This window comes from Castanea sativa, chromosome 5 (assembly GCF_040712315.1).
Source record: "Castanea sativa cultivar Marrone di Chiusa Pesio chromosome 5, ASM4071231v1".
Lineage (NCBI taxonomy): Eukaryota > Viridiplantae > Streptophyta > Magnoliopsida > Fagales > Fagaceae > Castanea > Castanea sativa.
Window position 1 is genome coordinate 56,051,801 of NC_134017.1, and position 10,512 is coordinate 56,062,312.

General features: G+C 33.0%; 1 protein-coding gene across 1 annotated transcript; it reads left to right on the top strand.

The window, feature by feature from the left end:
• Nucleotides 1–3,437: 3,437 nt before the first annotated feature.
• Nucleotides 3,438–9,345, top strand: LOC142636246 (CSC1-like protein ERD4). Its single transcript, XM_075810398.1, has 6 exons — nt 3,438–4,213; nt 6,017–6,162; nt 6,522–6,797; nt 7,126–7,970; nt 8,370–8,625; nt 8,759–9,345. Exons 1-6 carry the CDS (start codon nt 3,943–3,945, stop codon nt 9,134–9,136), a joined length of 2,172 nt encoding a protein of 723 aa, XP_075666513.1. The 5' UTR covers nt 3,438–3,942; the 3' UTR covers nt 9,137–9,345.
• Nucleotides 9,346–10,512: the final 1,167 nt, after the last annotated feature.

Sequence of the window (10,512 nt, forward strand, 5' to 3'; positions counted from 1 at the left end):
TACGCGGATTGTAGAGTCTAAGGACAAAAGTTTTGTACTAGATTTAAAACTTCTCTTTACTATAGATGATTGCTTTTCGGGAAGGTTTCCCTCCAGGTTTTTTACTGTGAAACTAGTTGGTTTCATTGGTTTTCCTGGTTCATCATATCTTGTCTTATTTATTTTTCCGTTGCACTTAGTTTTGACATGATATTGATATTTGTTCAGTTTAACAAGTTTTATGTATAATAAATCTAATTAACAACTTGGGTTTAAAACTTGTTAATTCTATCAACCAGTGTCTAAATTTCCCAACACCTTCATTTTATACAGCATTTGTATAAGGACTTAATTGTTTTTGTTTTCATTATAAATGAAATTGTAATGAGTTGTTTCATTATTTTTTCTTTCATCATAGTTTGTTTGTTTTTTTTTTTTTTGGTGTGAGAAAACTAATTATATAATCTATATGGAGGATTGGATTTTCTATCAATTGATTCATTCCATATTTACTTTAGCAAGCAAGCAAAATGGTAGACACTAGACAGCAGTTATGTGTGTTTGAATGAACTTATATATTTTTATTGACTTAATTTACTTAAAAAATAAGTGGGGTAAAAAAAAAAATTGTATCTAAAAAAAATTGAGACTCAAATATTTTTTTTTAAAAACCTATCTATAATTCAATTAAGTAGGAAAATAAGGTTATCCTAAACAGTTGTTTTTTTATTGGCATTTAAAAGTTATTTATGTTTATGAAAGTTGAATTTTATGAGGAAAGCCACATTATCCTGCTCCCCTTGAATGAAATGTATGTCATTATTCTCAATCCCTCCGGGCGGTATTTGATGGTTTAAAGCTCCATATGATTGAAACAGTAGGAATCAAGATCTTGGTGGCTATACTTCACCAATAGTGACATTTGGATTTGGGTGGATCGAAACTATATATGTAAAATTGTAAATAGAAGAAGTGCTTGATTTTCTTATCATTATTGTTTCTTTATATATAATGCAAATCAATTAATAAAATCCCTATCATTTCTCTATTTTTTTCTTTAAAAAAATCTGTGGTGGAAAATTGTAAGAATAAAAAAAGAACCCCCTAAAAGAAAAAAAAAAAAAAACCCTTAAATCCTGTGTGCTAAGAGGTGATATTAGGTGTTTCGAATGTATGCATCCTTCCACTCACACGAGGACATACATCCGAAATACGGTATATTTTCTTGTGTGCTAATAAGTTGTTGTGGTCATGAATATTCCATTAGTATTAACTATTCTAAAACAGATATGGTAGTATCTTTTGATTAAGGTATATTTTAATGGGAGTACATGAATGTTTCACCCATCACGAAGATCTAAACAAGATCTAAACAAGTATCCTATTCCTATATACAATGTAACTCATTTTTAACTCATCCTATAAAAATATTGAATGTTTGTCTTGTGCCAAACGCTTTTGTAGGTGGATTAAATTTGGAAAAGAGATGGGACTGTAACAATGACTTCGATGGTGATTGAACGGTAGTGGATCTTATCTTATTGAAAAAGAGAAGCCTCAGTTCAACCCTGTTGGTCAGAGAAGCTTTCATGGTTAAGTCAGTAAGCTAGGGAAGAGAGTAAGATATAATAATATAACAAACTAATAGTTCTAGATATCTGTTTGAAATTTGTTTATTTTGTTGAAATTGAAATTTTTTTTTTAAAAGTATATAAAGTTAAAAAATAGCTGAAATAGTACAATAGAATCCATAAATAGTATCAAAAAATGCAATGAGACTCATGAATAGTATCAAAACAAACTAAATAGTAACAAGCTAGAGCTCTTGCTTATCTTAATAAATGAAATGAGATGTTTTCAAAGGAAAATCACCCTCAAACTAGGTTGTATGCCCGCCTGTTAGGAGATGTGTCTCAAAGTAGCAACCCTAATTTGTATGCCATGAGACAAATCCAATAGCATTGGAAACTTCTTTAGAGGATGATCACACTGATCGTGCGTTTGGCTACAAATTAAAAAGTCAGCTTATTTTACTATTTTGTTTTTTTTATACTATTTATGGGTCTCATTGCACTTTTTGATACTATTTATGGGTTCCATTGTACTATTTCAGTTAACTTTTACTTTTATTTACAGTACTTTCAGCAAAAAGTTTTCAGTTTCAGCAAAATAAGCCGATCCCAAATAAACCCTGAGTATGCGTTTGACTCCAAATTAAAAAGCCAGCTTATTTAACTATTCAGCTTGTTTTTGGTACTATTCATGGGTTCTACTGTACTATTTTAGCTAATTTTTATTTTTATCTACAGTACTTTTAGCAAAAAATTTTCAGTTTCAGCAAAATAAATGAATTTCTGATAGGAAGATATCTCATGATTCTTCGTCATAAGTTAATTTTTTTCTATACTAGGCTATTTGGCCATTATGCTCAATTATGGTCCTTGGTAAATTTTTTGATCACTAGTAGTGATTCACTAGCCATTGTCCTTAGACTGTTTCTATTATTTTTGGATTGTAGGCCTAACCTCCCACATCGTTAGAGTATTCATATAAGTAGATGTAAAATAGCATAAGCTCCAAATTTTGCCAACTAACCCCAATCACTCGTATTAGCTTATGCATCTATTTTACTACAATACATGTGCAAAAATATACACCAGCACTATTGTTGTGCATTTCTTCTTCTCAAAAAAGGAACAAAGATCCTAGAAAGTTGGTTGGCAACCAATTATTATAACACAGATCAATCTTTGTTATTATAATATGTGACATAATTAGAAAGCGCATAATAAAGAATGATTACACTCGTAGAATGATTACACTCATAAGCCAGATCAACCATAGGCTGCATCCCATGACCAGCTTGCATGACCTAGTTGATATATATTTTTTGTTGTTCCTTCTTCTTCCTTTTATTGGGGTCAAGCAAAATGAATCAATTTATTTAATTTTTTGGCTAAGTGGTAAATAATGCAGCCACCTACAACAACTTAACTCAATTCATTTTATTTTTATTTATTTTTGCTTGAAAGGAAAGATTTAAGCACAAGACTACACAAGCAAAGATTAAGAACCCCATTTGACCTTATCAACATATAAACCAACATCCTTTGTTTTTCTTTCACTACCTCACCTGAGCAGAACCAATACCAACAGCAACAGTTGCTTCATGTATCAGAAAGTCACTTTATTTTATTTTATTTTATTTATAATAATTGTTATTTTTTATGTGTGTGAGAATCAGAATTACCCCACCATATCTCAGAGCTCACATGCCCATTGCTCACATTTGGCCCATAAAAATAGACCTATCGTCAATTGTTATAAAAGGCCATCCCAATTGATTATCAAAAAATGCCATCCCAGTTTTGTCCTTTTAAAGTCACCTTTTTTTTTTTTTTTTTTTAATTATAAGGAAAACTTGTCACCTCTCTCAACTCTCTGTCCCCCCCTGCATTATCAATCTCGATCCATATCCATTTCGACAGTACTCTCTCTCTCTGTGTCCAATGCGTGTGTGGGTGAGCTTTAAAAGAATGAAAACGGAAAGACAAAAACTTTGAAATGAAACATTGAAAGAGCAAAGCAAAAGCTTTACCCCACAACCAGCTAATCACTCCTCCAGATATTTATTACACACCTTTTCTCTTTCAAACAACCAAAAAAAAAAAATTGCATAATTTGCATTTTTATCAAAAACGTAACTACCAACCAATCTTCATTCACAATCACATTATTTCCTTCTTCATCTCCTAACGGTTACTTTTTGCATTCTCTCTTTCAATGACCCCATTAACCCGTTCTTTCCATTTCCATTCCCATTCCTATATGCTTATTCTCCACTCCTAAATATACCTTCTATTCACAGTTTCACTCGCTCATTCAGTCACTCACGCCTTTGAGAGAGAGAGAGTTCTGGCATAAACTGAGAGAAAAAAAAGAGCTTGTTAGAGAGAGACCCAGATGGATTTTAGTTCGTTTTTGACGTCCTTAGGGACATCCTTTTTGATATTCGTGGTTTTGATGTTGTTGTTCGCATGGTTGTCGAGTAAGCCTGGGAACAGCGTGATTTACTACCCGAATCGGATCTTGAAGGGTTTGGATCAGCATGAAGGCGGGCCCAGGACCCGGAACCCGTTTGCGTGGATCCATGAGGCTATGTCCTCAACGGAACAGGACGTTATCTCCGCCTCAGGATATGACACTGCTGTCTACTTTGTGTACTTGAGCACTGGTTTGTCTCTGTCTCCCTCTCTCTCTCAATTTCTCTGTCACTTTCTGCTTGTAGTTTTGGTAAAGTTCTAATCTTGTTGTTGTGCTTTTTCATGGATTTAAAAAAAAAAAAAAATTTTGAAAACTATAATTGTATTGGGTTGATGTAATTCTAGTTCTGGGATGTCATTCTTTGGAAACAAAATTTTTTTTTTTTAATGAAATTTTTTTTTTCCTCCTTTTTGAAAAAAGTGGGTGGCTTTTAGATGTTGTCATACTTGTGGGAAATGATTTTTTTTTTTCCTAATTTTAAGTAAGGATGTTGTTGCAATTGATATTTATGGAGAAGTCAAGAGGGTGCTCATATGTGGAAAGACATTTAATGTTCTAAATTTGATTACAAGATATAGCCCTTCGATAATTCCCCACAATATTGTTGTTTGACTGTTGAAATTATTTGCAAGTTTTACTTATCAAAAAAGAAAAAAGAAATCAGTTGCAAGCTTCACACAAATATTGGGGGATCTGTATTGCTATTTGTGGGAAGTGACTTTTATTATTTATTATTTTTGTAATACCTTTTTTTGAGAAAGGATGTTGTTGCAATTGATACTTATGGAGAAGTCAGAATGTGCTCATATGTGGAAAGACATTTAATGTTTAAATTGGATTACAAGATATTACCTTTTGATAATTGCCCACAATATTGTTGCTTGACTGTTGAAATTATTTGCAAGTTTTACTGATCAAAAAAGGAAAAAGAAAAAGAAAAAGAAATTATTGGCAAGTTTCACACCAATATTGTGGATCTGTATTGCTATTTGAGGAATTGGAATGACAGAAAAGATTGTACAATGCAACTTTTTGTAAGTAATTTTAAAACCTTCAGTTTGTGGTTATATTAGAGAGCGGACTTGGTGTGATTGCAAGTACCCTCTGCCCAAGCTATGTGTAGTGGATTTGGTTTCGAGAATCAGTCTCTCTAAAATTAGGGGTAAAGCTGCCTATCAACCACCTTTCCCAAACTTCACAGAAACAAGAATCTTTTATATTGGTTACAACATATAGTGTTTGGTTATATTATTGTCTTTTCAAATGAGAAAGCGATAAAAGAATTTCATTAGTGGTTAATAGAATCTTTCTTTTTTGAGAGGCACTATGTGCAGAGCCTCATCCATTCAAATCGCACAGTAATCACCCATGTGGACATGTCTAGACAATTTATGTGTCACTATATTCGTTTCTGGTTTTTCCATGAGTAATGCTGTGCCTCCTCAGCACCTTTCTGATAAGGTTTGCATCCTCATTGATTAAGTCCTTAGAAGAGAAGTTAGGCTTTGCGGACTGTAATACATTAATTAGAGATAGACTGATGCAAGTGTGTTGTAAGGGAAAATACTATGATGGAAGAGTGAAGGCTGAATCAAGAGAAATTATAGTAATTTGGCAAGATTACCTATTGGAACTTGCTTGAAGAGTTGAAATGATGTGTTTAGACTTTTAATTTGTGTAATTTTAAGGATGTGCTAGTTCATCTTGGTACGATGGCAAGTTGTGGGTTTAAGTTCGGAAATCAGTCCCTCACCCAAAAAAAAAAAAAAAAAAAAAAAAATTGTGGATAAGGATACTTATCATGACCTCTCTCAACCCCCACAAAAGTGGGAGCCTTGTGCACTGGGTACAACCTTTTCTTTTTTAATGTTCCCAAGAGCTAGTTAATTGACTTAATTCTGTGTAAAAGGCCTATATAAGAAATCTCTTAACCTATTAATCTGGAGAAACACAAAAAAATTCTTATATTCTCTTTTTTTCAATTAATCTGCAGTGTTGGGAATCTTGGTTTTATCTGGCTTAGTGCTGCTGCCAGTTCTTCTACCAGTTGCTGCCACTGACGATGGTGTAAAGACTGCCTCAACCACAAGCAATGGGACTTTTAGCGACCTTGACAAGTTATCCATGGGAAATGTTAAGGTATTCCACACTACCTTTCATAATCTGGATCGATAATTCTATTTCTTTTATTCTCTCAGTACATTAGGTTAGTAAGTGATCAGGATGGCTTAGATTTATTAGACTTGTCAAAGTGCACATGGTAAATTATCTTAACCACCAAATAATATCTCATACATATCAGATGAATATGTTCAGGGGCACAATTTGCAGAGCTGGTGATGCTGAATATATGATCTCTGTGTCATGCTATTCAACTAATATATCGTTTCTTGATGAATCCAAGCTATTAATGGCTTTCTATTTTGTTTGTTTAGTTAGCTATCTATGCCTGTTCATGTCTTCTGAATGCAGTTTTTCGTGTTTCTTTGTAAATACAGACGCAGAGTTCTCGGTTGTGGGCATTCATGTTAGCCACTTATTGGGTTTCATTTGTCACATATTTCCTGCTATGGAAGGCTTATAAGCATGTCTCTGGACTGAGAGCTGATGCTCTTATGTCTCCTGAAGTGAGAGCAGAACAATTTGCCATTCTTGTTAGAGACATACCTCCAGTCCCCGAAGGTCAAACAAGAAAAGAACAGGTTGATTCATACTTTAAAAGGATCTATCCCGAGTCGTTCTACAGATCAATGGTGGTCACAGACAACAAAGTGGTGAGGCATTGAGTTGCTCTGTATACTTTTTTTTTGTGCATTAATTTGACCGTTAAATATTGCACAGTTCTCATAGAAATTTACTTTATCATAATTTCTCAGCTTTTAATGATACTAAATTATTAATATAATACATGGATATATCATATTTGAAGGTTCAAATTTAAGACAATATCTCATTTGAAACTGAATTGTGTGAGCATTCAAGATGAATTAGAAAAAATACCATAGGTCGGATGATTATCTCATTTGGCTTGAATGGTTTATGGTGTGTTTTTACATTTTTGGTGTTAATATATGCATTTATAACATTAATTGATTCTGTTAGGTGAACAAACTTTGGGAAGACTTACAAGGGTACAAGAAGAAGCTTGCCCGTGCTGAAGCAGTATATGCGCTGTCAAAAAAAACTGGCAAACCAGAAGGAGCAAGGCCCACTAATAGAATTGGCTTCCTTGGTCTGATTGGTAAAAAAGTTGATAGCATAGAGTACTATAATGAGAAGATTAATGAAGTAACCCCAAAACTGGAATCGGAACAAAAAGACACTCTCAGAGAGAAGCAGCTAGATGCTGCTCTGGTCTTCTTCTCAAGCAGGGTGGCTGCAGCTTCTGCAGCTCAGAGTCTACATGCTCAAATGGTTGACAAATGGACGGTTACAGATGCTCCTGAATTTCGTCAAATGATATGGACTAATCTTAAAATCAGATTTTTTCAGAGGCAGGTACGACAATATGTCATCTACGTTGTTGTGGCCTTGACGATATTGTTCTTCATGATTCCAATTGGATTTATTTCTGCTCTCACAACACTGGAAAATTTGAAGAAATATCTACCATTTTTAAAGCCAATTGTGGATTTGGATGCGCTCAAGACAGTTTTGGAAGCTTACCTCCCTCAGCTTGCACTCATTATTTTTTTGGCTTTGCTGCCCAAGCTTCTTCATTTTCTCTCCAAGGCTGAGGGAATACCCTCTGAGAGTCATGTAGTAAGAGCTGCTTCAGGAAAATATTTTTATTTCATAGTGTTAAATGTTTTCATTGGAGTGACAGTGGGTGGAACATTGTTCAGTACGTTCAAGTCCATTCAGAATAAACCTAAAACTATACCTGACTTGCTAGCGGCTGGCCTGCCACCCAATGCCACGTTCTTCCTGACCTTTGTGGCTTTGAGGTAAGATTATGATTTTGCATTTTTACATATTTGTGGTTTCTTTTCTATTCAGTAAAATCCCCCCCCCCCCCCCCCAAAAAAATGGTTCCTGTTGATGAGAATGCTGTTCTTTTGATCATGATCTGGAGTGATGACATTTTTCGTGAAGCAAATCTATAGGGTGGATGTGCACGCTCAAATGATATGGGAAATAAATGGAACTATATCATTTCTCTTGGTGCCAAACACCCTTTGTATCAAAATCTGGCTTATCCCATTTTTCCTGATCAGGATTTTGATGAGATAGCTTGTCTTCTTGTATTTTTTTTCTTTAATATATTATTTGGTCTTTTATTTTTGCTTGCTATCTGTTTTTATGCAGTCACTTTTCATTTAATTTATTAATACTTTGTTTCCCAGGTTCTTTGTTGGCTATGGTCTTGAACTGTCCCGATTAGTTCCTCTAATCATATTCCATTTAAAGAAGAAGTATCTTTGTAAGACTGAGGCAGAGGTGAAGGAAGCTTGGTTTCCAGGAGATCTTAAGTATGGAACTAGGTTTCCTGGTGACATGTTGATCGTCACAATTGTCCTCTGTTACTCTGTTATAGCTCCTATTATTATCCCATTTGGTGTGGTTTACTTTGGTTTGGGTTGGTTAATTCTTAGAAATCAGGTAAAGTTCATTTATTTTTATTGAATTTCTGATTTTTTGTTTTACCAGAGCTCTAGCATGCTCAAATATTTGCCCCCCTCTTTTTTTTTTTTTCATGTTAATTTATTTTTCTTTCTTATGTTTTATGTGACAGGCACTGAAAGTTTATGTTCCAGCTTATGAAAGCTATGGAAGGATGTGGCCACACATGCATACACGCATCCTAGCCGCTCTGATAATATACCAACTTACCATGTTGGGTTACTTTGGGGCGAAGAAATTCTACTATGCACCAATCCTACTTCTAGCCATCATACTGTCCCTCATATTTGGCTATGTCTGCAGCAAGAAATTCTACCGATTTTTCCGCGACACAGCTCTGGAAGTTGCTTGCCGCGATTTAAAGGAAAATCCTAATATGGAACAAGTTTTCAGATCTTACATCCTACCAAGCTTGAGTACTGACAAGATTGAAGATGATCAGTTTGAAGATGCCTTATCACAAGTTTCAAGATCAACGTCATTTGTTTGATGTACATTCTCGCATTTCCACAGGATTTATGTTGGTGTGTATAATCTGGCTAGCAAAACTTTATGGAACTTAGCATGATTGTTTATATGTTAAGCATTGGGAATCATGGCATTGGGTGTTTTGTAATATATTACGTTCATTTGCACCAGTTGTGTGGATTTATTCTTATTTATTATAGTCCTGTTTAATCTTTTACTTTCAACTTAAAATGATATCATTGAATTGTCCTGCACTCCAATTTACCCAATTCATGATTTTTTTTAATAGAAGGAAACAATGCATATTTAATTAGTAAATATTAGATTCTCAAAAAGAAATAATTAGTAAATAATAAATAAATAAATAAAGAGTTAGATTTAATTATAATTATAAGAGGAACTTATCTAATTTAATTATAATTTGTTTAGAAATATAATGCCTCATTTAATGAAAATTTTGTTTAGCATTGGGGTTATTTTATCAATATAAAAACAATGAGTTATGCTATTTGTAACACCAAGTGTAATTTAAACTCATATATATATATATATATATATATATATATCCAAATAATGTTGTGGAAAAATGTAAGTTAAAAAAAAATTATGTGACATCGTTAATAGAAGTTAATAAAAAGTTACAATGAGGCTATTATTTATAGTATGTACATATAGCGACAGAGACTTTTCTCCCTTTTTTTTTAGAGAGCTACCTAATATATGATATTTTCTTATACTAAATATCCAATTGTGGATTTTTCGGACTAGTATTTAGGGAATTTTAACTTAATTTTGAGTGGAAATATGATATTTTGTAACCAATAAAAGTTTATATGCCTACAACATTAATTAAATGAACAACAAAAATTATTCCTTTTTATATCTAAAAAAAAAAAAAAACTCCTTCCATGTGTGACTTTGTGAATTGTTTACACACGAGACAACGCCATCTAAAAAAAAAAAAAAAAAACAAAAAACAAAAAAATAAAGAGAGAAAGATGCGTGTAGTTGGAAATTTAGCTCAAAAATATTGCTAGATTGAAACAAAACACTTCGGGATCTCTAGCTTGTTGCCTTATTTTTAGAATTGAAATATATACACAGTTGCAACAGATACATCACAATTATTCTTCCTAATCTTCCTGATCTATTTGCTAAAAAAAAACCCAGAATTTATAAATAAAAAAATAACAATTTTTCCTTCTTTTTTCTTACAAAATCTAAAAAAGTATATAAGTCAAATTAAAGAACAAAATTAAATTTTTATTAGAATTCAGTCAATAATAGTAGATGAAGATATATATTTTTTTTTTTTAGATTACTCTTTTGAATGTATGAGATCAACCAACAAACACAATAGAATCAAATTGTGTATAATGAAATTGAAGCATCGACTTA

Bases quoted from the DNA above. Each gene is read 5' to 3' on its own strand.
- LOC142636246 (XM_075810398.1), top strand. From the start codon at position 3,943: ATGGATTTTAGTTCGTTTTTGACGTCCTTAGGGACATCCTTTTTGATA. The intron at 6,163-6,521 runs GTATTCCACACT...TTGTAAATACAG, and splicing joins TATCCATGGGAAATGTTAAG to ACGCAGAGTTCTCGGTTGTG. The intron at 6,798-7,125 runs GTGAGGCATTGA...TGATTCTGTTAG, and splicing joins TGGTCACAGACAACAAAGTG to GTGAACAAACTTTGGGAAGA.